At 47.4% G+C, this 21,172-nt stretch overlaps 5 protein-coding genes across 10 annotated transcripts; all 5 read right to left on the reverse strand.

Moving 5' to 3' along the window:
• Nucleotides 1–2: 2 nt before the first annotated feature.
• Nucleotides 3–10,116, reverse strand: LOC136184975 (transmembrane channel-like protein 7). Of its 4 annotated transcripts, none has more exons than XM_065971999.1 (18): nt 10,081–10,116; nt 9,834–10,034; nt 3,021–3,114; nt 2,885–2,959; nt 2,755–2,833; nt 2,633–2,702; nt 2,509–2,581; nt 2,161–2,461; nt 1,937–2,093; nt 1,832–1,881; nt 1,725–1,778; nt 1,396–1,669; nt 1,263–1,337; nt 1,091–1,204; nt 833–1,038; nt 374–778; nt 249–327; nt 3–192 (listed from the first exon to the last, which is right to left on the reverse strand). In XM_065971999.1, exons 3-18 carry the CDS (start codon nt 3,094–3,096, stop codon nt 49–51), a joined length of 2,232 nt encoding a protein of 743 aa, XP_065828071.1. In that variant the 5' UTR covers nt 3,097–3,114; nt 9,834–10,034; nt 10,081–10,116; the 3' UTR covers nt 3–48. The 4 variants fall into 4 exon arrangements, with proteins under 4 accessions (XP_065828071.1, XP_065828069.1, XP_065828070.1 ...); XM_065971997.1 differs by lacking the exons at nt 9,834–10,034; nt 10,081–10,116 and adding exons at nt 3,208–3,377; nt 3,435–3,596 and having other exon boundaries at nt 3,021–3,160; XM_065971998.1 differs by lacking the exons at nt 9,834–10,034; nt 10,081–10,116 and adding an exon at nt 6,343–6,361.
• Nucleotides 3,465–6,667, reverse strand: LOC136184979 (PE-PGRS family protein PE_PGRS5-like). 2 transcript variants are annotated; one of them, XM_065972005.1, is made up of 8 exons: nt 6,597–6,667; nt 6,373–6,542; nt 6,186–6,325; nt 6,057–6,124; nt 5,928–6,006; nt 5,808–5,877; nt 5,523–5,736; nt 3,465–5,473 (listed from the first exon to the last, which is right to left on the reverse strand). In XM_065972005.1, exon 8 carries the CDS (start codon nt 5,309–5,311, stop codon nt 3,524–3,526), a length of 1,788 nt encoding a protein of 595 aa, XP_065828077.1. In that variant the 5' UTR covers nt 5,312–5,473; nt 5,523–5,736; nt 5,808–5,877; nt 5,928–6,006; nt 6,057–6,124; nt 6,186–6,325; nt 6,373–6,542; nt 6,597–6,667; the 3' UTR covers nt 3,465–3,523. The 2 variants fall into 2 exon arrangements, with proteins under 2 accessions (XP_065828077.1, XP_065828078.1); XM_065972006.1 differs by lacking the exons at nt 6,057–6,124; nt 6,186–6,325; nt 6,373–6,542; nt 6,597–6,667 and having other exon boundaries at nt 5,928–6,030.
• Nucleotides 8,576–15,132, reverse strand: LOC136184978 (uncharacterized PE-PGRS family protein PE_PGRS20-like). The gene is made up of 7 exons (XM_065972004.1): nt 13,244–15,132; nt 13,017–13,186; nt 9,685–9,816; nt 9,549–9,623; nt 9,416–9,497; nt 9,295–9,364; nt 8,576–9,246 (listed from the first exon to the last, which is right to left on the reverse strand). Exon 1 carries the CDS (start codon nt 15,116–15,118, stop codon nt 13,325–13,327), a length of 1,794 nt encoding a protein of 597 aa, XP_065828076.1. The 5' UTR covers nt 15,119–15,132; the 3' UTR covers nt 8,576–9,246; nt 9,295–9,364; nt 9,416–9,497; nt 9,549–9,623; nt 9,685–9,816; nt 13,017–13,186; nt 13,244–13,324.
• LOC136184977 (uncharacterized transmembrane protein DDB_G0289901-like) lies at nt 10,104–12,442 on the reverse strand. The gene is made up of 3 exons (XM_065972002.1): nt 12,285–12,442; nt 12,165–12,218; nt 10,104–12,116 (listed from the first exon to the last, which is right to left on the reverse strand). Exon 3 carries the CDS (start codon nt 11,959–11,961, stop codon nt 10,162–10,164), a length of 1,800 nt encoding a protein of 599 aa, XP_065828074.1. The 5' UTR covers nt 11,962–12,116; nt 12,165–12,218; nt 12,285–12,442; the 3' UTR covers nt 10,104–10,161.
• Nucleotides 15,133–15,230: 98 nt separating the features above from the next.
• Nucleotides 15,231–19,148, reverse strand: LOC136184974 (uncharacterized). Of its 2 annotated transcripts, XM_065971996.1 has the most exons (7): nt 19,127–19,148; nt 18,901–19,070; nt 18,732–18,853; nt 18,551–18,670; nt 18,455–18,501; nt 18,079–18,420; nt 15,231–18,023 (listed from the first exon to the last, which is right to left on the reverse strand). In XM_065971996.1, exon 7 carries the CDS (start codon nt 17,851–17,853, stop codon nt 15,244–15,246), a length of 2,610 nt encoding a protein of 869 aa, XP_065828068.1. In that variant the 5' UTR covers nt 17,854–18,023; nt 18,079–18,420; nt 18,455–18,501; nt 18,551–18,670; nt 18,732–18,853; nt 18,901–19,070; nt 19,127–19,148; the 3' UTR covers nt 15,231–15,243. The 2 variants fall into 2 exon arrangements, with proteins under 2 accessions (XP_065828068.1, XP_065828067.1); XM_065971995.1 differs by having other exon boundaries at nt 18,079–18,501.
• Between the last annotated feature and the right edge of the window lie 2,024 nt (nt 19,149–21,172).

A 21,172-nucleotide genomic window follows, 5' to 3' on the forward strand; every position in this document is an offset into this window, starting at 1 on the left:
GATAAGAACTAATCAAATAATTTACTTTGAACTCTTGCACTAAAATTTCTACTTTGGCTCTGTTACATCGATCGCGTATACAATTGTGTAGCGTTTTTTCGCTTGGCGGCTCTCTTTTTCCTTTCTTTCCTTATACTGTCTCGAGCTTCCGCACGTGCAACGTCGAATGTGCCACTTTTTGGTTTCTCTCTCCTTAAAAAAATAAGATGAATTAGAACAAAGCGGTCTAGCTGATACGAGACACCGACCTTGTTGAGTTCGCGTAGTAAGAGCTGCTTCTGAAATTTCTCCAATCGAACTCGCTTCGACAAATAATAAATAACCGCTCTAAACGCACTTTGATTATATAAGAAAAGAGATTAGCGTCACTTACAAAGCCACAACAATTACGGGCAAAGACAATGTAGAAGATAATATATAATCTTCAACAACATTTCTTGACTTGAGAGAGCGAATATTATCAATTCGCCTCCATATGGCATTAATCGCGGGCAACGTCCGAAAAGGACCACATTCAGTGAAACAACACACTTGGCTCTTATTTCGCGGGCAACCATAAATGCTGCTCACGGTATCTGTGCCATTGGCTGTATCTGTGCCATTGACTGTATCTGTGTTATTGGCTGTATTTGTGTCATTGGCTGTATTTGTGTTATTAGCTGTATCTGTTCCATTGGCTGTATTTGTGTTATTGGCTGTATTAGTGTTATTGGCTGTATTTGTGTTATTGGCTGTATCTGTGTCACTGGAACAGGGCCGCCCACCAAAGTTCAAGTTACTACAGTAGAAATAGTACTCGTATTTCTACGCTTTCCACACTACGCGTTCTGACCTTGTTAGAACTACCGACATGGGGTACATGAGCAAGCAGAGAGTCAGCGCGAGAACGCCGAGAAAAAATGAATTATTTCGACTCTGACTCCATCGTTTCTCGGGCGGACGACACGTTATTTTGACGATGTAGTAGTAGATAAGAAAAAAGAGAAGAATTGAGAGAAGACCAAGGAACGGAAGAAACGGACAGAACATCATCCCAACCTAAAGAGAAACAGAAAACTAAAATTGAATTAATTTATATTAGTTAGTGTACCCATATCAAAGCCTGTCTGTAAATTATTGCCAAGACGGCAGGCGGAATCTGAAACACTTTTTTCCTACTAAACCAATAAAAGTAGCCAAAACGGAAAACTAGTTGAATAACAGCCTATACGTAAACACAAAGACATGAACCATACGCACTGTCTATAGTGTGAAATTCTCACTTGTGAAAGAGTGTCTAGTATGACGAGCTTATAAAATTCCTGACCGACAAATGTACCGCCACATTCTATTTCCCGCTGAAACACTTATTTTAGTTCAAATGAAATGTCACCGCGCCTCATATCCTCTACTTACCTCTCTTCGCTCAATTTGAATTACCATGGTCACCATCAGAGCGTAAATATTCACAATACGTAGAGTAAACGTTCGCACGATCGTCACGTAAATCTCAACGTCGCCTGTGGCGTAATTCTCTATGCGAACGAGTTGTTCGAGCAGAAACGGCGCGATGGCGTTGATGGCCGTAAAGCCAATCGGCACGCCGTAAGTCTGCACAAAACTTCCGCCGGACTTCAAACTCTCAATAACAAGAAACCCAATGCCCGTAGACGTTCCAACGGCAATAGCACTTAATTAAGAAGAAAAATTTAAACTAAAAGTCGGTATTAGACCAGTTATCGTACATTGCCAAGAGCCACGCTAAAAATCGACGAAGATATAGGCGAATTTTTTGCTTCCTTCGTTCAGTATCAAATAATTAATTTTTATTTTTAATTAATTAATTTCCTACCGTGTTAGCCGCTTTGTCTTGTGCTCCGCTAACGCTTCGGATATCTTATCCTACGCAAGAAAACCCCGTCAAAACGCGAAAAGGGAGACCCACTATCCTCTATGCCTTTATTTGGTTCGTGAGTCCTGAGCTGAGATTATCGACAGCCGCTTTGGACGTGAGACCGTGATCCCACGACGAAAGCAAGATACGAGAATAAGCATAGGACTGATCATCGCGAACAAACGACCCAGCCGACCCACCGCTTTGAGCACGAGCTACACTACACCCCCACAAGAAGAAAAAAACCCTAAATTATTCACAGACAGAAAAGAGACTACTGTACTGACCGATTGAGAATGAAGAAGAGACTGCCGATATACGTAATCAATATCACTAAAAAATATGCTAGATCCATAGAATAAGAGCCCGCTGCGTGACGATAGCCTCCATAAAAGACGAGAACGTCTTCCAAAGGCCCTTTTCCGGTAAAGAGATTTTGTATGTGAAAGGACGACACCGCTTCATTCCCGATATCCAAAGCCATGGGGAGAATGACAAAGGAAGACCAGAGAAGCGCCAGAACGACGTTGATGAGAAAAAGAGTGCGGGCGAAGACAAAAAACGAAGCGTACCCGGTACCAAATAAGCCTAGACCCAAAGGTATAAATAACGCGTATAATAGCCCACCAGCTAACCCTCAATAGTGAATATTTGGCTGCGTAGGAAAGGAATTGAATCGGTGCGATCACTTTGCCTTCGAAACCACGTCTGGGGGGGAATGTAGAAACAGGGTGGAGCGTGTGAAAATGCGAGACTTGCCTTGAAATCGAACCAGAGAAGTCGTAGTTTCGTCATTTCAGCTCGAATATTTTGAGTTCTCAAAGGTTGTCTGATAAAAAAAATCATTTATAAGTATAGTTATTAATTTATTAGTATCCCACTTTGTCGTCATGTCTTCTTCCTCGTACAAATCCTCCGCTTCTTCTTCCTCATCGGCAAAAGCCACGCGAGGTTTTCCGTCTAAAGACGACATCGTTTCTATGCCAAACATTTTTTTGCCACCCTACCCACCTAATTCCCTTAGAGGAGTCAGTTTGTTTCGAAAGACTCGTCGCCTCCGCTTCCGAATCGCAGATTGATTCCCTTCTAAGAAACAAAATCTCGACGTAAAAGGGACGAATTATAGTCGACGACTTCTTTTGTTTACCTTCTTGGGGCAACGGGTCGTCAAGCCAATTGGGATCGTCGAGAGGAGACGGTTCCATTCGACTTTGTAAGGACATGCGTTGATAGCCGTGCGACTGAAGCGCAAATCGTCGCGCAATGGACGATTCTCCCGCTAGACGTCTGAAGGAGAGGCTCACTTTCGTTTATGTGGCTAGAACTGTCTTTGCCTCGTGTCTAGGCGCGATTGCACCAAAGTGGTGTCTTCGTTGTCTTGCATTGGAGTGTTTGGAGCCGTTTGACTGTCGCGCGTCTGCGTGACGACGACGAGAGGCAGCGCGTCGTCGTCGTTCTCTTCTAGGCCTCTTGATCGGTCGGGAGTGCCCGGTAGAGCGTCGTACTAAATCAGAGCAATCGACGGTAAGCCGAATCAATGCTTAGACAGGCCTGGGAACACCTCTTCCATCTCCATTTCGAATGTTCAGCATCCGGGACGTACATAAAGAAAAAAACGAGCGCGATTGCAAACGACAAAACAAGTGGTTGTTACGGTGTACCCCAATATCCCACACCTGCATATCCTCCATATTTTTTTTCCTGAGCTTTTGCTTCAGGCGAACCGTACTCTTGACCATCAATAGTTGAATAATCCACTCGAATCCTGCCGTTGCCTCCAGAAGATCCGTAAATGCCTGTTTGTGATATTCTTGTTCTTCCTCCTCCTTGGACAGAAAACCGCGATCCTGGATTGCTTGAAAGTAATGCGCCTGCTCGCAAATAGATTGATCCTCCGCTTCCTGCTCCACCAATGGTGTCGTCGCAGGAGCCGCTTGAACCTCCTGAAGCGGCTCCACCTTTAGCCCAGATGTACCCGTTTACAATAGCTGTGGAGGCCTCAATATAGACCATTCCACCTCCATTTGCCCCGTCTGAATAGTCGCAGGAGTCGACACGACAGCCGCCGCCGCCGCCGGATCCCAAATACATTTCTATCAGTGCCGGATCTCCGTATGTATTACCGTTCAGTCCGTGCTGCCCCGAGCAGCTGCTACCAGTTGGATTTGAACCAACCGTTCCGTAACTGCCAGAGCCAGCGGACTCTCCACAGTCACAATAAGACGATCCACCACCGCCACCATTGTTTGCATTGCCACTTTCTGCAGCAAAACCACTGGAAGTATACGACTCTCCAGTAACGCCAACCCAGCGTCTTCCCTCTTTTCTTGGTCCCCCTCGAAATCCCTTTCCGCTGGCGTCGATTTTTCCACCGCTCTCTATGCGCAAATTGACGGCTCTGAAGACAATCACTCCACCGATAGAACCATCATAGGCTCCTGCTTGAATCAAACCTGTACTCTGGATAGTCAAAGTCCCATACTTCGGCACCAAAACAATTTGAGCCCTCGAATTACCGCTGGACACGTAAGTGTAGTTCAGAAGAGTCTTAAAATTAACGCTCTGGCCTGAAACGCTGACCACCTGCTGAAACTCGTAGTTACCCGCCCCCGAGCCTTGCATTTGAACAAGAAGAACTTCGTCTCCAGCCACAATTGACGATGTGGTCAATTGCCGCCCAAATTGGTTTCCACTCAATCCGGAAAACTGCCAGTACTTGTTCACTACCACTGTTGAATCGACTATCAAGTCGCCATCATTACCGGTGCCACCGGATGCTCTGGGCTCGCATGAGGGAGGAAGATATCCCTCTGAACATATGCAGACCGGTTCCCAGGTTTGAGTCGAAGAATTCAACTTGAGGAGGCAATCTCCGTTGCCCGAGCAGTTTGCTGGACACTGAGTCTCAAATAGACCCTTTAACCGAGCTTCAAGAGCATCTAAACGAGCTTGCAAGACGGCCATATGTTCTCTCAAAGGAATCACTTTGATTTTAGAGCGGTAAGAAACCCGGAATCCTCGTCCTCCATAGGCTTTATCGGAATGAAATCGCAAAAAGAAGACGTTGCCTGAAGACAACAATTCTTTGAGCTGTTCATCTTCCGAGCCGCAAAATCGACCCAGGCTCGGAGCAGAATCGTTTTCGCCATCAAACAGTTCCACGTAGTCATAACATTCACCCGTCCTTTTGGAGGCGTTCTCCAGATGAAAGCGGTCGAACTGAAGCACAACGCGAGTGTCGGTAGTTTCGTTCTTTTCCTTAGTTGCAATCAGCCAAGAACAATCCAAATTATTTGAGTAATCCTGCTCAGCGTCAGAGCCATCAGTAAAAGCGTGCGATGATTCGGCAGCCTCTAGTTTCTTAAAGCGAGGACAGTGAGCAACCGTCTCCTCCACCAAAGGCCAGAACACGAGAAAAAAGACGCAAAGGCTTCGCATTGTTCTCGTCACGAGATCCTCAGATCATTCCCGGCCCTTCTCCCACATGCTTCATTCTATACACAAAAGACTTAAAAGGGGAGGAACACCGAGCCCCGCCGAGAGTATTATTTTGCAAATTTCGTTAGTGTCAAATCTTCGTCGTGAGAGCTCCTCCTGTACCTTAAACAGAGGTTCAAAGAAAAAAAGCAATTCTGTCACATGTCCTTACTATATGTATCTCCCAAAATTCTATTCTGCTCGTACATCTAATTGAACAAAACTCCTACATTGCAAAAAAAGATTTCAGCTATATTCACACAAAAAATATCACTCTAAATCAATATCATTACGCCCAATCGAAAAATCTAGCATCTTCCCTATAGAAACGTTTGATCCTCGGCGATGAACGCCAGCCAAAAAACTAAAACTTCCGAACAAAAATTCTAGAAAACCAATCTGACTTGGATCCTTCCGCTTTCTCTTTCGGAGTGGAGTGTGAATATGCGAGACTTGCCTTGAAATCGAACCAGAGAAACCGCAGTTTCGTCATTTCAGCTCGATTGTTTTGAGTCCTCAAAGGTTGTCTGATGAAAAATCATTTATAAGTATATTTAATAATTTATTAATATCCCACTTTGTCGTCACGTCTTCTTCCTCGTACAAATCCTCCGCTTCTTCGTCTTCATCGGCAAAAGCCACGCGAGGTTTTCCGTCTAAAGACGACATCGTTTCTATGCCAAACAATTTTTTGCCACCCACCTACCCTTAGAGGAGTCAGTTTGTTTCGAAAGACTCGTCGCCTCCGCTTCCGAATCGCAGATTGATTCCCTTCTAAGAAATAAAATCTCGACGTAAAAGGAACGAATTATAGTCGACGACTTCTTTTGTTTACCTTCTTGGGGCAACGGGTCGTCAAGCCAATTGGGATCGTCGAGGGGAGACGGTTTCATTCGACTTTGTAAGGATATGCGTTGATAGCCGTGCGACTGAAGCGCAAATCGTCGAGCAATGGACGATTCTCCGGCTAGACGTCTGAAGGGGAGACTCACTTTCGTTTATGTCGATAGAACTGTCTTTGCCTCGTGTCTAGGCGCGATTGCACAAAAGTGGTGTCTTCGTTGTCTTGCATTGGAGTGTTTGGAGCCGTTTGACTGTCGCGCGTCTGCGTGACGACGACGAGAGGCAGCGCGTCGTCGTCGTTCTCTTCTAGGCCTCTTGATCGGTCGGAAGTGTCCGGTAGAGCATCGTACTAAAGCAGAGCAATCGATAGTAAGACTAAAAAGCCTAAAAAGCCTGGAAACACCTCTTCCATCTCCATTTCGAATGTTCAGCATCCGGGACGCAAGACACACCAAGCAGCGCAAAAACAGACAAAACAATTCGTTTCACGGAGTACCCCAATATCCCACACCTGTATATTTTTTCTCCTGAACACTTGCTGCAGACGAACCGTGCTCTTGGCCATTAATAGTTGAATAATCCACTCGAATCCTACCGTTGCCTCCAGAAGATCCGTAAATGCCTGTTTGTGATATGTATGTTCTTCCTCCTCCCTGGACAGAAAACCGTGATCCTGGATTGCTTGAAAGTAATGCGCCTGCTCGCAAATAGATTGATCCACCGCTTCCTGCTCCACCGATGGTGTCGTCGCAGGAGCTGCCTGTACCTCCTAAAGCGTCTCCACCTTTAGCCCAGATGTACCCGTTTACAATAGCTGTGTAGGCCTCAATATAGACCATTCCTCCTCCATTTGCCCCGTTTGAATACTTGCAGTAGCTGCTACGACAGCCGCCGCCGCCACCGGATCCCAAATACATTTTTGTCAGTGCCGGATCTCCGTATGTCTTACCGTTCTGTCCGTGAGAATACTCCGAGCAGCTGCTACCAGTTGGATTTGAACCGACCGTTCCGTAACTGCCAGAGCCAGCGGACTCTCCACAGCTGCAATAGGACGATCCACCACCGCCACCATTGTTTAAAGTTCGAGTGTAGTAAGTCTGTTCAGCAAAACCACTTTTCGTATACGACTCTCCAGAAACGCCAATCCAGGTTCTTCTCTCTTTTCTTGGTCCCCCTCGAAATCCCTTTCCGCTGGCGTCAATTTTTCCGCCGCTCTCTATGCGCAAATTGACGGCTCTGAAGACAATCACTCCACCGATAGAACCATCATAGGCTCCTGCTTGAATCAAACCTGTACTCTTGATAGTCAAAGTCCCATACTTCGGCACAAAAACAATTTGAGCTTTTGAATAAGTACTGCTGGACGCGTAAGTGTACTTCAGAAGACTCTTAAAATTAACGCTCTGGCCTGTAACGTTGATCACCTGCTGAAACTCGTAGTGACCCGCTCCCGAGCCTTGCATTTGAATAAGAAGAACTTCGTCTCCAGCTTTAATTGACGATGTGGTCAGTTGCCGCCCAAATTGGTTTCCACTCAATCCGGAAAACTGCCAGTACTTGTTCACCACCACTGTTGAATTGACTATCAAGTCGCCATCCTTACCGGTGCCACCGGATGCTCTGGGCTCGCATGAGGGAGGAAGATATCCCTCTGAACATATGCAGACCGGTCCCCAGGTTTGAGTCGAAGAATTCAACTTGAGTAGGCAATCTCCGTTGCCAGAGCAGTTTGCTGGACACTGAGTCTCAACTATGTTTTCTTGACCCTTCCTCCAAGCTTCAAGAGCATCTAAACGAGCTTGCAAGACGGTCACCTTTAACTGAGCTTCATGAGCATCTACACGAGCTTGCAAAACGGTCAGCTTTAACTGAGCTTCAAGAGCATCTACACGAGCTTGCAAGACGGTCACCTGTTCTCTTAAAGGAATCGCTTTGATTTTAGAACGGTAAGAAACCCGGAATCCTCGTCCTCCGTAGGCTTTATCAGAATGAAATCGCAAAAAGAAGACTTTGCCTGAAGACCATAATTCTTTGAGCTGTTCATCTTCCGAGCCGCAAAAGCGACCCAGGCTTGGAGCAGAATCTTTTTCGCCATCAAACAGTTCCACGTAGTCATAACATTCACCCGTCCTTTTGGAGGCGTTCTCCAGATGAAAGCGGTCGAACTGAAGCACAACGCGAGTGTCGGTAGTTTCGTTCTTTTCCTTAGTTGCAATCAGCCAAGAACAATCCAAATTATCTGAGTAATCCTGCTCAGCGTCAGAGCCATCAGTAAAAGCGTGCGATGATTCGGTGGCCTCTAGTTTCTTAAAGCGAGGACAGTGAGCAACCGTCTCCTCCAGTAAAGGCCAGAACACGAGAAAAAAGACGCAAAGGCTTCGCATTGTCACGAGATCCACAGATCATCCCGGCCCTCCTCCCACATGCTTCATTCTATACTAAAGGCATACACAAAAGACTTATTAAAACGGGAGAAACATAGAGAGTCAGTCATATGTCCCGGTCAAACAGTGCCCCAGTGTCCTACGCTGGAATACTTCCCCTGTTGGCTCTTGGCACCCGGTGTTCCACTCTTCTGCCCGTCCAGAGTCGAATAATCAACGCGCACCCTTCCCTTACCGCCAGTAGACCCGTGAATATTCGACTGCGATATATACGTCCTACCACCTCCGTTGACAGAAAACACCGATCCAAGGCTGGAGCTGCTCGAAGACAGGGAACTCGCTCTGAAATAAATCGATCCTCCGCTTCCAGCCCCGCCGAGAGTATCATCACATTGACTGGAAGAGCCCCCAGACGCATCGTTGCCATTGGACACAATATTACCATTTAAAATAGCAGTATTCACCTCAACATAGACCATGCCACCTCCATTTGCCCCGTTTGAATACTCGCAGGAGGAATCGTCGCGACAGCCGCCACCGCCGCCGGATCCAAAGTAAATTTTCGTTAGTGCCGTATCTCCGTACGTATTGCCGTTCAGTCCGTGAGGCCGCCCCGAGCAGCTGGAAAGGAATTGAGTCAGTGCGATCGCTTTGCCTCCGAAACCACGTCTGGGAGGAATGTAAAAATGGAGTGGAGTGTGAAGATGCGAGACTTGCCTTGAAATCGAACCAGAGAAGTCGTAGTTTCGTCATTTCAGCTCGAATATTTTGAGTTCTCAAAGGTTGTCTGATGAAAAAATCATTTATAAGTATATTTATTAATTTATTAATATCTCACTTTGTCGTCATGTCTTCTTCCTCGTACAAATCCTCCGCTTCTTCTTCTTCTTCATGGGCAAAAGCCACGCGAGGTTTTCCATCTAAACACGACATCGTTTCTATGCCAAACAATTTTTTTGCCACCCACCCACCTAATTCCCTTAGAGGAGTCAGTTTGTTTCGAAAGACTCGTCGCCTCCGCTTCCGAATCGCAGATTGATTCCCTTCTAAGAAACAAAATCTCGACGTAAAAGGGACGAATTATAGTCGACGACTTCTTTTGTTTACCTTCTTGGGGCAACGGGTCGTCAAGCCAATTGGGATCGTCGCGGTTCCATTCGACTTTGTAAGGACATGCGTTGACAGCCGTGCGACTGAAGCGCAAATCGTCGAGCAATGGACGATTCTCCGGCTAGACGTCTGAAGGGGAGGCTCACTTTCGTTTATGTCGCTTAGAACTGCCTTTGCCTCGTGTCTAGGCGCGATTGCACCAAAGTGGTGTCTTCGTTGTCTTGCATTGGAGTGTTTGGAGCCGTTTGACAGTCGCGCGTCTGCGTGACGACGACGAGAGGAAGCGCGTCGTCGTCGTTCTCTTCTAGGCCCCTTGATCGGTCGGGAGTGCCCGGTAGAGCATCGTACTAAAGCAGAGCAATCGATAGTAAGCCTAAAAAAGCCTGGAAACACCTCTTCCATCTCCATTTCGAATGTTCAGCATCCGGGACACAAGACACCAGCAGCGACAAAAACAGACAAAGCAATTCGTTTTTACGGAGTACCCCAATATCCCACACCTGTATATTTTTTTTCCTGAACATTTGCTGCAGACGAACCGTGCTCTTGGCCATTAATAGTTGAATAATCCACTCGAATCCTACCGTTGCCTCCAGAAGATCCGTAAATGCCTGCTTGTGATATGTATGTTCTTCCTCCTCCCTGGACAGAAAACCGTGATCCTGGATTGCTTGAAAGTAATGCGTCTGCTCGCAAATAGATTGATCCACCGCTTCCTGCTCCACCGATGGTGTGGTCGCAGGAGCTGCTTGAACCTCCTGAAGCGTCTCCACCTTTAGCCCAGATGTACCCGTTTACAATAGCTGTGTAGGCCTCAATATAGACCATTCCACCTCCATTTGCCCCGTTTGAATACTCGCAGGAGCTGCTATGACGACAGCCGCCGCCGCCGCCGGATCCCAAATACATTTCTGTCAGTGCCGGATCTCCGTATGTATTACCGTTCTGTCCGTGAGAATACCCCGAGCAGCTGCTACCAGTTGGATTTGAACCAACCGTTCCGTAACTGCCAGAGCCAGCGGATTCTCCACAGTAACAAACAGACGATCCACCACCGCCCCCATTGTTTGCAGTGCTACTACCCTTCGTAGCAAAACCACTGTAAGTGTATGACTCTCCAGTAACGCCAATCCAATACCCTCTCTCTCTTCTTGGTCCTCCTCGAAATCCCTTTCCGCTGGCGTCGATTTTTCCACTGCTCTCTATACGTAAATTGACGGCTCTGAAGACAATCACTCCACCGCTAGAACCGCTATACGCTCCTGCTTGAATCAAACCTGTACTCTTGATAGTCAAAGTCCCGTAATTCGGCACCAAAACAATTTGAGCCTTTGAATTACCGCTGGACACGTAAGTGTAGTTCAGACGACTCTTAAAAGTAACGTTCTGGCCTGAAACGCTGGCCACCTGCTGAAACTCGTAGTGACCCGCTCCTGATGATCCTTGCATTTGAACCAGAAAAACTTCGTCTCCAGCCACAATTGACGATGTGGTCAGCTGCTGCCCAAATGGGTTTCCACTCAATCCGGAAAACTGCCAGTACTTGTTCACTACCACTGTTGAACTGACTATCAAGTCGCCATCCTTACCGGTACCACCAGGTGCTCTGTGCTCGCAAGAGGGAGGAAGATATCCCTCTAAACATATGCAGATCGGTCCCCAGGTTTGAGTCAAAGGATTCAACTTGAGTAGGCAATCTCCGTTGCCCGAGCAGTTTGCTGGACACCAAGCCTCAAATATGTTTTCTTGGCCCTTTAACCGAGCATCAAGAGCATCTAAACGAGCTTGCAAGACGGTCACCTGTTCTCTTAAAGGAATCACTTTGATTTTAGAGCGGTAAGAAACCCTGAACCCTCGTCCTCCGTAGACTTTATCAGAACGAAATCGCAAAAAGAAGACGTTACCTGAAGACAACAATTCTTTGAGCTGTTCATCTTCCGAGCCGCAAAAGCGACCCAGGCTCGGAGCAGAATCGCTTTCGCCATCAAACAGTTCCACGTAGTCGTAACATTCACCCGTCCTTTTGGAGGCGTTCTCCAGATGAAAGCGGTCGAACTGAAGCACAACGCGAGTGTCGGTAGTTTCGTTCTTTTCCTTAGTTGCAATCAGCCAAGAACAATCCAAATTATCTGAGTAATCCTGCTCGGCGTCAGAGCCATCAGTAAAAGCGTGCGATGATTCGGCAGCCTCTAGTTTCTTAAAGCGAGGACAGTGAGCAACCGTCTCCTCCACCAAAGGCCAGAACACGAGAAAAAAGACGCAAAGGCTTCGCATTGTTCTCGTCACGAGATCCTCAGATCATTCCCGGCCCTTCTCCCACATTCTATACACAAAAGACTTAAAAGGGGAGGAACACCGAGCCCCGCCGAGAGTATTATTTTGCAAATTTCGTTAGTGTCAAATCTTCGTCGTGAGAGCTCCTCCTGTACCTTAAACAGAGGTTCAAAGAAAAAAGCAATTCTTTCACATGTCCTTACTATATGTATCTCCCAAAATTCTATTCTGCTCGTACATCTAATTGAACAAAACTCCTACATTGCAAAAAAAGATTTCAGCTATATTCACACAAAAATATCACTCTAAATCAATATCGTTACGCCCAATCGAAAAATCTAGCATCTTCCCTATAGAAACGTTTGATCCTCGGCGATGAACGCCAGCCAAAAAACTAAAACTTCCGAACAAAAATTCTAGAAAACCAATCTGACTTGGATCCTTCCGCTTTCTCTTTCGGAGTGGAGTGTGAATATGCGAGACTTGCCTTGAAATCGAACCAGAGAAACCGCAGTTTCGTCATTTCAGCTCGATTGTTTTGAGTCCTCAAAGGTTGTCTGATGAAAAAATCATTTATAAGTATATTTAATAATTTATTAATATCCCACTTTGTCTTCTTCCTCGTACAAATCCTCCGCTTCTTCTTCGTCTTCATCGGCAAAAGCCACGCGAGGTTTTCCGTCTAAAGACGACATCGTTTCTATGCCAAACATTTTTTTGCCACCCACCCACCTAATTCCCTTAGAGGAGTCAGTTTGTTTCGAAAGACTCGTCGCCTCCGCTTCCGAATCGCAGACTGATTCCCTTCTAAGAAACAAAATCTCGACGTAAAAGGGACGAATTATAGTCGATGACTTCTTTTGTTTACCTTCTTGGGGCAACGGGTCGTCAAGCCAATTGGGATCTTCGAGGGGAGACGGTTCCATTCGACTTTGTAAGGACATGCGCTGGTAGCCGTGCGACTGAAGCGCAAATCGTCGCGCAATGGACGATTCTCCCGCTAGACGTCTGAAGGAGAGGCTCACTTTCGTTTATGTCGATAGAACTGTCTTTGCCTCGTGTCTAGGCGCGATTGCGCCAAAGTGGTGTCTTCGTTGTCTTGCATTGGAGTGTTTGGAGCCGTTTGACTGTCGCGCGTCTGCGTGACGACGACGAGAGGCAGCGCGTCGTCGTCGTTCTCTTCTAGGCCTCTTGATCGGTCGGGAGTGCCCGGTAGAGCATCGTACTAAAGCAGAGCAATCGATAGTAAGCCTAAAAAAGCCTAAAAAAAGCCTGGAAACACCTCTTCCATCTCCATTTCGAATGTTCAGCATCCGGGACACAAGACACCAGCAGCGACAAAAACAGACAAAACAATTCGTTTTTACGGAGTACCCCAATATCCCACACCTGTATATTTTTTTTCCTGAACATTTGCTGCAGACGAACCGTGCTCTTGACCATCAATAGTTGAATAATCCACTCGAATCCTACCGTTGCCTCCAGAAGATCCGTAAATGCCTGCTTGTGATATTCTTGTTCTTCCTCCTCCTTGGACAGAAAACCGCGATCCTGAATTGCTTGAAAGCAATGAGCTTGTTCGCAGATAGATTGATCCACCGCTTCCTGCTCCACCAATGGTGTCGTCGCAAGAGCTGCCTGTACCTCCGGAAGCGGCTCCACCTTTAGCCCAGATGTACCCGTTCACAATAGCTGTGTATGCCTCAATATAGACCATTCCACCTCCATTTGCCCCGTTTGAATACTCGCAGGAGCTGCTATGACGACAGCCGCCGCCGCCGCCGGATCCCAAATACATTTCTGTCAGTGCCGGATCTCCGTATGTATTACCGTTCTTTCCGTGAGAATGCCCCGAGCAGCTGCCACCAGTTGGATTTGAACCAACCGTTCCGTAACTGCCAGAGCCAGCGGATTCTCCACAGGAACAAACAGACGATCCACCACCGCCCCCATTGTTTGCAGTGCTACCCTTCGTAGCAAAACCACTGTAAGTGTATGACTCTCCAGTAACGCCAATCCAGGTTCCTCTCTCTCTTCTTGTTCCCCCTCGAAATCCCTTTCCGCTGGCGTCGATTTTTCCACTGCTCTCTAAGCGCATATTGACGGCTCTGAAGACAATCACTCCACCGCTAGAACCGCCATACGCTCCTGCTTGAATCAAACCTGTACTCTTGATAGTCAAACTCCCGTAATTCGGCACCAAAACAATTTGAGCCTTTGAGTTACCGCTGGACACGTAAGTGTATTTCAGACGACTCTTAAAAGTAACGTTCTGGCCTGAAACGCTGGTCACCTGCTGAAACTCGTAGTGACCCGCTCCTGATCCTTGCATTTGAACCAGAAAAACTTCGTCTCCAGCCACAATTGACGATGTGGTCAGCTGCTGCCCAAATCGGTTTCCACTCAATCCGGAAAACTGCCAGTACTTGTTCACTACCACTGTTGAACTGACTATCAAGTCGCCATCCTTACCGGTACCACCAGGTGCTCTGTGCTCGCAAGAGGGAGGAAGATATCCCTCTAAACATATGCAGATCGGTCCCCAGGTTTGAGTCAAAGGATTCAACTTGAGTAGGCAATCTCCGTTGCCCGAGCAGTTTGCTGGACACCAAGCCTCAAATATGTTTTCTTGGCCCTTTAACCGAGCATCAAGAGCATCTAAACGAGCTTGCAAGACGGCCACCTGTTCTCTTAAAGGAATCACTTTGATTTTAGAGCGGTAAGAAACCCGGAATCCTCGTCCTCCGTAGACTTTATCAGAACGAAATCGCAAAAAGAAGACGTTGCCTGAAGACAATAATTCTTTGAGCTGTTCATCTTCCGAGCCGCAAAAGCGACCCAGGCTCGGAGCAGAATCGCTTTCGCCATCAAACAGTTCCACGTAGTCATAACATTCACCCGTCCTTTTGGAGGCGTTCTCCAGATGAAAGCGGTCGAACTGAAGCACAACGCGAGTGTCGGTAGTTTCGTTCTTTTCCTTAGTTGCAATCAGCCAAGAACAATCCAAATTATCCGAGTAATCCTGCTCGGCGTCAGAGCCATCAGTAAAAGCGTGCGATGATTCGGTGGCCTCTAGTTTCTTAAAGCGAGGACAGTGAGCAACCGTCTCCTCCAGTAAAGGCCAGAACACGAGAAAAAAGACGCAAAGGCTTCGCATTGTTCTCGTCACGAGATCCTCAGATAATCCCGGCCCTTCTCCCACATGCTTCCTTCTATACTAAAGGCATACACAAAAGACTTATTAAAACGGGAGAAACATAGAGAGTCAGTCATATGTCCCGGTCAAACAGTGCCCCAGTGTCCTACGCTGGAATAATTCCCCTGTTGGCTCTTGGCACCCGGTGTTCCACTCTTCTGCCCGTCCAGAGTCGAATAATCAACGCGCACCCTTCCCTTACCGCCAGTAGACCCGTGAATATTCGACTGCGATATATACGTCCTGCCACCTCCGTTGACAGAAAACACCAATCCAAGGCTGGAGCTGCTCGAAGATAGGGAACTCGCTCTGAAATAAATCGATCCTCCGCTTCCAGCCCCGCCGAGAGTATCATCACATTGACTGGAAGAGCCCCCAGACGCATCGTTGCCATTGGACACAATATTACCATTTAAAATAGCAGTATTCACCTCAACATAGACCATGCCACCTCCATTTGCCCCGTTTGAATACTCGCAGGAGGAATCGTCGCGACAGCCGCCACCGCCGCCGGATCCAAAGTAAATTTTCGTTAGTGCCGTATCTCCGTACGTATTGCCGTTCAGTCCGTGAGGCCGCCCCGAGCAGCTGCTACCGGTTGGATTCGAGCCGACAGCTCCATAACTACCAGAGCCAGCGGATTCTCCGCAGGAACAATAAGACGATCCACCACCTCCACCATTGCTAGCAGTATTCCCCTTTACTGTATATCCGCTGAACGTGTATGACTCTCCCGCGTACCCGATCCATTTTCCTCTCTCTCTTCTCGGCCCCCCTCGAAATCCCTTCCCGGTAACTTCAATTTTTCCTCCACTGTCTATCTGCAATTTGGTGGCTTTGAAGACGACCACTCCTCGAGTCGAACCGTCATAGGTACTCGCCTCAATTCTACCGCTACTCGTCACAGTTACAGTCTTGTAATTTGGCACGGAAACGGCCTGGGCTCTGGAAGAGCCGCTGTACGTGTAGGCGTACTTGAGGGAACTTCTAAAATTGATCGTCTTGCCCGAAACACTACTTACTTCTTGGATTTCATACTGACCCGCCCCGGAGCCTTGCGCTTGAAGAAGCAAAACTTCGCTTCCAGCTTTAATCCAGCTCACGACGGCACTCGTCTGACCAAATCGATCTCCACGCGATCCGGAGAACTGCACGTACTTGTTTACAACGGTAGCGCTCGTAATCGTTACGTCGCCGTCCTTTCCCGTGCCGCCGAACGCCTCGCGAGCGCAATTCGGCGGCAAATAGCCGTCAAAGCACGTACACGTCGCATTCCACTTCTGCGACAACGAATTAAATTTGAGCAAACACTCTCCATTGCCCGAACAGTCTCCTGGACACGGAGTGCCAAGAATATCGGCGTGCTCGTCGAGTCGACTCTCCAAATCGTCCAGACGTGCCTGCAGATTAGCGAGCTGGCCGTTCGCATGCGACAAGTTTCCCTGAAGCGACTGGATTTGATTTGATTGCTGCGCGACGTTCTTCGACACGTCAGCGAGCGATTTCGCTACCGTATTCGTCACCGTTTCGTTAATTTTAGTGATTCGTGCACCGATGACGAACGTCAGATACGAGCTCGTGTTCTGAATCGAGGCGGCGAGTCCGGCGATGGATTTTTCCGTTGCATTCGCTCTCTGCCCCAACGTCTTTTGCTTCGATTCCAGCTCGCCAATCCGAGCTTGCACGGTGGGAAGAACGGAAACGCTCGACTGCAATTGAGCGCCCTTTGCTTGAAGCGAAGCAATGAACGAGTCCTGAGCGTTGTTTTTCGTCTTGATGTCTTCCTGCATTCTACGCGTCGCGCTCGCATTGGCCGCCAATTCCGCGGCATTCGCCTGCAAGGAGCGAATGTCACTGGCTTGATTCGCCATAGTCGACTGAAGCAAAGCGAGAGCGGCCTTGAGCGGCTCCAATTGCGCGATTCTGTTAGAGAGTTCGTCGATGACAAGTTTCTGAAGCAAATGCGAGCTGTTGAGCAGGCGAATCAGCTCCTTCTGATCCATCTGAGACGCGTTCAGAGCTCCCAAATCGTTTCGCAGAGCAGCGGAAAAATTGAAAGCCTGATTGAGACTGTTAGACTGCACGTCGTTATGCTCGTGGCTCAACTGAACGCTGTCGTTCAATTTCGCCAGTACGCCTCTTAGGGACATTCGATTGATGCCAAACAGAACGTCTCCGTTCAGTACAATCTTTCCCTCCGCCGTCAAGTGTAAATCAACGGTGTTATTTGAGAAAATCTTTGGTTTTTGCAAGGATAAGACGGACTGGTACGACGCTTTAAATCCGGATGCACTGTTGACTCTATCTGTATGAAACGTCACAAGAAGAACGGATCCCGATGATTTGAACGTGTCGTTCAATCTTACCTTCAACGACCCGCAAAACTGGCCAAAACTCGGAGCGGATTCGTCGCCGCCGTCAAACAATTCTACGTAATCAAAGCAGTTGCCATTCGCGTCAAAAGCTCCCTCCAAATCAAATCGATCGAACGTGAGAGACACCTGATATTGATCAGGAGCAATAATCAACCAGGAACAGTCCACCTCATGCGGATAAACTTGCTCAGAGTCCGTCCCGTCGGTGAAAATTTTTCTCGAGGGCGTGGCTTGCAATTTGGACGAAGGAGTGCAATCGGCGTTAATTTGTTGAAGAAATGACCCCAGAACGAAAACAGATAATAGAACAAGTCGCGCCATTTGCTTGCAATTGAGAGAATGAGAAGACGGCGATGATCTGTTCAAGATATCTGCTCACGTGATGTATTGCATAGCTATCAAATCAGAGCATACATTAAACAAATTGGTTTGGTTTTACCTCAGAAGAACCTCTGTCCCGAATAATATGATCTCGGCCCATCTTTCATATACTAATAAAAACAGAGGTCCAAAGAAAAAAATGCTATTTTCGTCAAACATCCTTACTATGTATCTATCAAAATTCTATTCTGCTCGTACATCTAATTGAACAAAACTCCTACATTGCAAAAAAAGATTTCAGCTATATTCACACAAAAAATATCACTCTAAATCAATATCATTATGCCCAATCGAAAAATCTAGCATCTTCCCTATAGAAACGTTTGATCCTCGGCGATGAACGCCAGCCAAAAAACTAAAACTTCCGAACAAAAATTCTAGAAAACCAATCTGACTTGGTTCCTTCCGCTTTCTCCTTCCGTCCGGGCACGTCCCGCTTCACGACTTCCGGTGCTGGTGCCGTCTCGACGGCAGCAGCCGGAGTAGCACAATCCGTTTCAAGCAAATCTATTCTAAGAAAAACAATGTAGGCATCAATAACCTTTTTTTGTCAAAGTTTCCTTGATTAGCCGATCTTCTTCCATCTCACTATGAAAACAAATAATTAAAATAATTAGGTGAAGGTCTAGTTGTGTACAGTAATCCAGCTTGTTCCGTCTGGTCAACCAGGTTATTTCTCTCCTCCATTCCCTTAGAGGAGTCAGTTTGTTTCGAAAGACTCGTCGCCTCCGCTTCCGAATCGCAGATTGATTCTCTTCTAAGAAATAAAATCTCGACGTAAAAGGGACGAATTATAGTCGACGACTTCTTTTGTTTACCTTCTTGGGGCAACGGATCGTCGAGGGGAGACGGTTCCATTCGACTTTGTAAGGACATGCGTTGATAGCCGTGCGACTGAAGCGCAAATCGTCGAGCAATGGACGATTCTCCCGCTAGACGTCTGAAGGGGAGGCTCACTTTCGTTTATGTCGCTAGAACTGTCTTTGCCTCGTGTCTAGGCGCGATTGCACCAAAGTGGTGTCTTCGTTGTCTTGCATTGGAGTGTTTGGAGCCGTTTGACTGTCGCGCGTCTGCGTGACGACGACGAGAGGCAGTGCGTCGTCGTCGTTCTCTTCTAGGCCTCTTGATCGGTCGGGAGTGCCCGGTAGAGCATCGTACTGAAGCAGAGCAATCGATAGTAAGCCTAAAAAAGCCTAATCAAGCATGGAAACACCTCTTCCATCTCCAAGCATCCGGGACACAAGACACCAGCAGCGACAAAAACAGACAAAAACAAATGTTTTTACGGAGTACCCCAATATCCCACACCTGTATATTTTTTTTCCTGAACATTTGCTGCAGACGAACCGTGCTCTTGACCATCAATAGTTGAATAATCCACTCGAATCCTACCGTTGCCTCCAGAAGATCCGTAAATTTTTGAATTGGATATGATTGTTCTTTCTCCTCCTTGGACAGAAAACCGCGATCCTGGATCACTTGAAAACAATGAGCTTGTTCGCAGATAGATTGATCCCCCGCTTCCTGCTCCACCGATGGTGTCGTCGCAAGTGCTGCTTGAACCTCCGGAAGCGGCTCCACCTTTAGCCCAGATGTACCCGTTTACAATAGCTGTGTAGGCCTCAATATAGACCATTCCACCTCCATTTGCTCCGTTTGAATACTCGCAGCTGGAATCGTCGCGACAGCCGCCACCGCCGCCGGATCCCAAATACATTTCTATCAGTGCCGGATCTCCGTATGTATTACCGTTCTGTCCGTGAGGCTGTTTCGAGCAGCTGCTACCAGTTGGATTCGAACCAACCGTTCCGTAACTGCCAGAGCCAGCGGACTCTCCACAGGAACAATAAGACGATCCCCCACCACCACCATTGTTGGCAGGGCTACTACCCCTCGTTGCAAAACCACTGGAAGTATATGACTCTCCAGTAACGCCAATCCACTTTCCTTTCTCTCTTCTTGTTCCCCCTCGAAATCCCTTTCCGCTGGCGTCGATTGTTCCACTGCTCTCTATACGCAAATTGACGGCTCTGAAGACAATCACTCCACCGATAGAACCATCAAAGGCTCCTGCTTGAATCAAACCTGTACTCTTGATAGTCAAAGTCTCATAATTCGGCACCAAAACAATTTGAGCCTTCGGGTTATCGCTGGACACGTAAGTGTACTTCAGAGGACTCTTAAAAATAACGTTCTGGCCTGAAACGCCGGTCACCTGCTGAAACTCGTAGTGACCCGCCCCTGAGCCTTGCATCTGAACAAGAAAAACTTCGTCTCCAGCCTTAATTGACGATGTGGTGTGCTGCCGCCCAAATGGGTTTCCACTCAATCCGGAAAACTGCCAGTACTTGTTCACTGCCACTGTTGAATTGACTACCAGGTCTCCCTCCTTACCGGTGCCACCGGGTGCTGTGTGCTCGCATGAGGGAGGAAGATATCCCTCTGAACATATGCAGATCGGTTCCCAGGTTTGAGTCAAAGGATTCAACTTGAGTAGGCAATCTCCGTTGCCCGAGCAGTTTGCTGGACACTCAGTCTCAAATATGTTTTCTTGACCCTTCCTCCAAACTTCAAGAGCATCTAAACGAGCTTGCAAGACGGCCATATGTTCTCTCAAAGGAATCACTTTGATTTTAGAGCGGTAAGAAACCCGGAATCCTCGTCCTCCATAGGCTTTATCAGAATAAAATCGCAAAAAGAAGACTTTGCCTGAAGACCATAATTCTTTGAGCTGCTCGTCTTCCGAGCCGCAAAAGCGACCCAGGCTGGGAGCAGAATCGCTTTCGCCATCAAACAGTTCCACGTAGTCATAACATTCACCCGTCCTTTTGGAGGCGTTCTCCAGATGAAAGCGGTCGAACTGAAGCACAACGCGAGTGTCAGTAGTTTCGTTCTTTTCCTTACTTGCAATCAGCCAAGAACAATCCAAATTATCTGAGTAATCCTGCTCAGCGTCAGAGCCATCAGTAAAAGCGTGCGATGATTCGGTGGCCTCTAGTTTCTTAAAGCGAGGACAGTGAGCAACCGTCTCCTCCAGTAAAGGCCAGAACACGAGAAAAAAGACGCAAAGGCTTCGCATTGTTCTCGTCACGAGATCCTGAGATCATTCCCGGCCCTTCTCCCACACGCTTATAAATACATGCAGCTGGAATCGTCGCCATCGCTACATCCAAAACAAAATTTCGTTAGTGCCGAATCTTCGTCATGAGCGCCTAAACAGAGGTCCAAAGAAAAAAAATGCGATTTTCGTCAAACATCC

This window comes from Oscarella lobularis, chromosome 3, assembly GCF_947507565.1.
Source record: "Oscarella lobularis chromosome 3, ooOscLobu1.1, whole genome shotgun sequence".
NCBI classification, from domain to species: domain Eukaryota; kingdom Metazoa; phylum Porifera; class Homoscleromorpha; order Homosclerophorida; family Oscarellidae; genus Oscarella; species Oscarella lobularis.